We start from the raw sequence: 2,327 nt of genomic DNA, 5'->3' as shown, positions 1-2,327 counted from the left end.
AGGCTAGAGTTTAGCGCGCCTGCCTTGTACAAATCAACAGCAAGCGTGCAGAAGACAGCCAGGCTAGAGTTTAGCGCGCCTGCCTTGTACAAATCAACAGCAAGCGTGCAGAGACAGCCTTCTTATGTTAGAGTTTAGCGCGCTTGCCTTGTAAGCGCTTGGGCGCGGGATCGATTCCCGCCCGGGGCGGATTTTATACTGAACAGATCGTCCAATTAATCTTATTTTGAGAAAATCGACCCATATGGAGGGTAGAGTTTGAATTATGGTTTAAAGGTTTAAACGTTTAAAACAATGTACATTTATAACTTCGCACTCAAAAAAGAGCGGGAATGAACAACAAGAATCTGTGCTTTTCGAATGTGTCGTCCGAAAAGTTGGTTCGTAAACTTCGTTATATTGTCAGCCTAGTTTGCTTGGTTGGTAGCGCGTCTGCCTTGTAAGCGCTAGGCCGCGGGTTCGATTCCCGCCCGGGGCGTATTTTATCCTGATGGGATAATGTTCGTTCTCGGAACGGCTGGCTTTCTCCTATCCTGTCTCTCTTCCCTCTTCGATTTCGGGACGATAAGAACTTAGCAGTTAAAGTTCCCTCTGTCAAACCTCTTGAAAAAAAAACTTCGTTATAAGTGTAATACTATAATCTAGACCTACTTACCTTGTCTAACGTAACCAGTACAGCATTGACGGGAGTTAGTTTGATAGTTCTGCCACGTCTCCAGTTATGTTCGGTAGGTTGCGTGTAAGAAAGTTTGTCCTCTAGTAAGAATCGAACCTCGTCCTGATTCCAATCCAGTACATCTACCGATAGCTGAGGAAAGAAATTAGAGAGGATTATGGAGTATTTAATGTAAAATTTACAAAAATCTTATTGATACAATTAATTATTCTATTCTTTGTAAAATTTACAAAATTATGTACAGGGTGGCCCAGCGTTAACCTGACGAATTTGATTTGCACAGTATTTTGTTATAACTTGTCGTTTATGTTGAAGTGAATATCACTGAGTTCAGAACTAAATAGGGTTTTGTTACAATGGAGTCGTGGACCTCGCAACATCGAGCTTTCGCTGTGGAGGCATTTCTTGAAAGTGGTATAGGTCTGTGTCATAGCATGTCCACCTTGTAGTATGTCCCTCATCAGATGGGCGAGAAGAGACACAATACTAACCATTAAGGTGCTGGGTCAACACGAGAACACCAGAAAGTAAACCGTTGAAATATGGCAAAAGGAAAACGAGTACACATTTTTGACTTACCATCAACGGTAAGTCACTGGGCTAACCGTATCCTCAAATAGTTCCCAATGTATCACTTGAGTTAGGCAACGTTGCTTGTGGTTAGTATCCGAATGAGTGACCATCTGGGCACTCGCGTACAGTTGGCTTTTCCCGGTCTCACTCAGACTCAGGCTGGGTAAGGTTGATGTGAGAAGCGTATACCTTGTCGCCAAATGGAGGTTGAAACTCTCGTCTTTAAAAACCTTAGCAGTTCAGTGACGTCAAACCCTTTAAAGCCAGCCTAGTTAGCTCGAAGGGAAGCACGTCTGCCTTGTAAACGCTAGGTCGAGGGTTTGACGACATTCCCGCCCGGAGTGGATTTTATTCTAAATAGATAAGTTTCGTTCTTGGCTGGATTTCACCTAACCTGTCTTTCTTCTCTCTTCGCTTTCGGGGACGATAAGACCTTAACAGTAACAGCTCCCTCTCCTCTATCCCAAAGTATAATAATAGACTCTTAAGTTGAAAGGTAACAACCAGGCGAGGTTGACGCCGGAGGCGTTCTCTACCACCTAACCCTTAGAGCTCCTTTATCATGTGGTCAAATTTTCAAATAAATGAGGATAAAATTCCATGCCTCGGCTAGGTTCGAACCCACGCTCTTCTGTTTACCAGGCGAGCGTCTTGACCACTACGCCACCGAGGCAGGAGTATATCCCACCCCATTAATAACTCACCAGCTACTAGCATGGGTTTGTAGAACTCATCAATGATAATCTGTAAGTCTCGTCCATACTTCTCTGCTCGAGAGACTCTACACATCACCCGCCGACCAGTCCTGATCCTGAGTACTGACCTTACTCAACGAAAGAAGTAAGTTGGAACTGTCTGTATGTGTATACAAACATTAGGGACACGGAAGAAGTCCAGACTTTGTTTCTGAGCGTCCAAGGGGATTTCAAACACCTAATCCTTCCAACACCGTGAGATAGGTGACATGCCTATTTCTTGGACACGAAAAGCAAGCAAGCATGTTGGAACTTTATGGTCTTATCTGACATTTATGTCTTGCGTTTTCAATGAGATTTGAATCTAAATTGCCGTCAAGGCC

The 2,327-nt window shown here is 43.8% G+C and overlaps 1 protein-coding gene across 1 annotated transcript in view; it reads right to left on the bottom strand.

The window, feature by feature from the left end:
* The window catches only part of LOC103516663, a 6,268-nt gene extending 4,230 nt beyond the window's left edge, over positions 1-2,038 (bottom strand). Inside the window, exons 1-3 of the mRNA XM_008481644.2 lie at positions 1,954-2,038; positions 1,282-1,469; positions 656-808 (exon numbers count right to left, since the gene is read on the bottom strand). Coding sequence (XP_008479866.2) covers positions 656-808; positions 1,282-1,469; positions 1,954-2,038 — 426 coding nt within the window. The remainder of the gene's footprint in view (positions 1-655; positions 809-1,281; positions 1,470-1,953) is intronic.
* Positions 2,039-2,327: the final 289 nt, after the last annotated feature.

This window comes from Diaphorina citri, unplaced genomic scaffold (assembly GCF_000475195.1).
Source record: "Diaphorina citri unplaced genomic scaffold, Diaci psyllid genome assembly version 1.1 scaffold1636, whole genome shotgun sequence".
NCBI lineage: Eukaryota > Metazoa > Arthropoda > Insecta > Hemiptera > Psyllidae > Diaphorina > Diaphorina citri.
The sequence above is the reverse complement of the archived record's forward strand: the minus strand, read 5'-3'. Positions and strand labels throughout refer to the sequence as shown.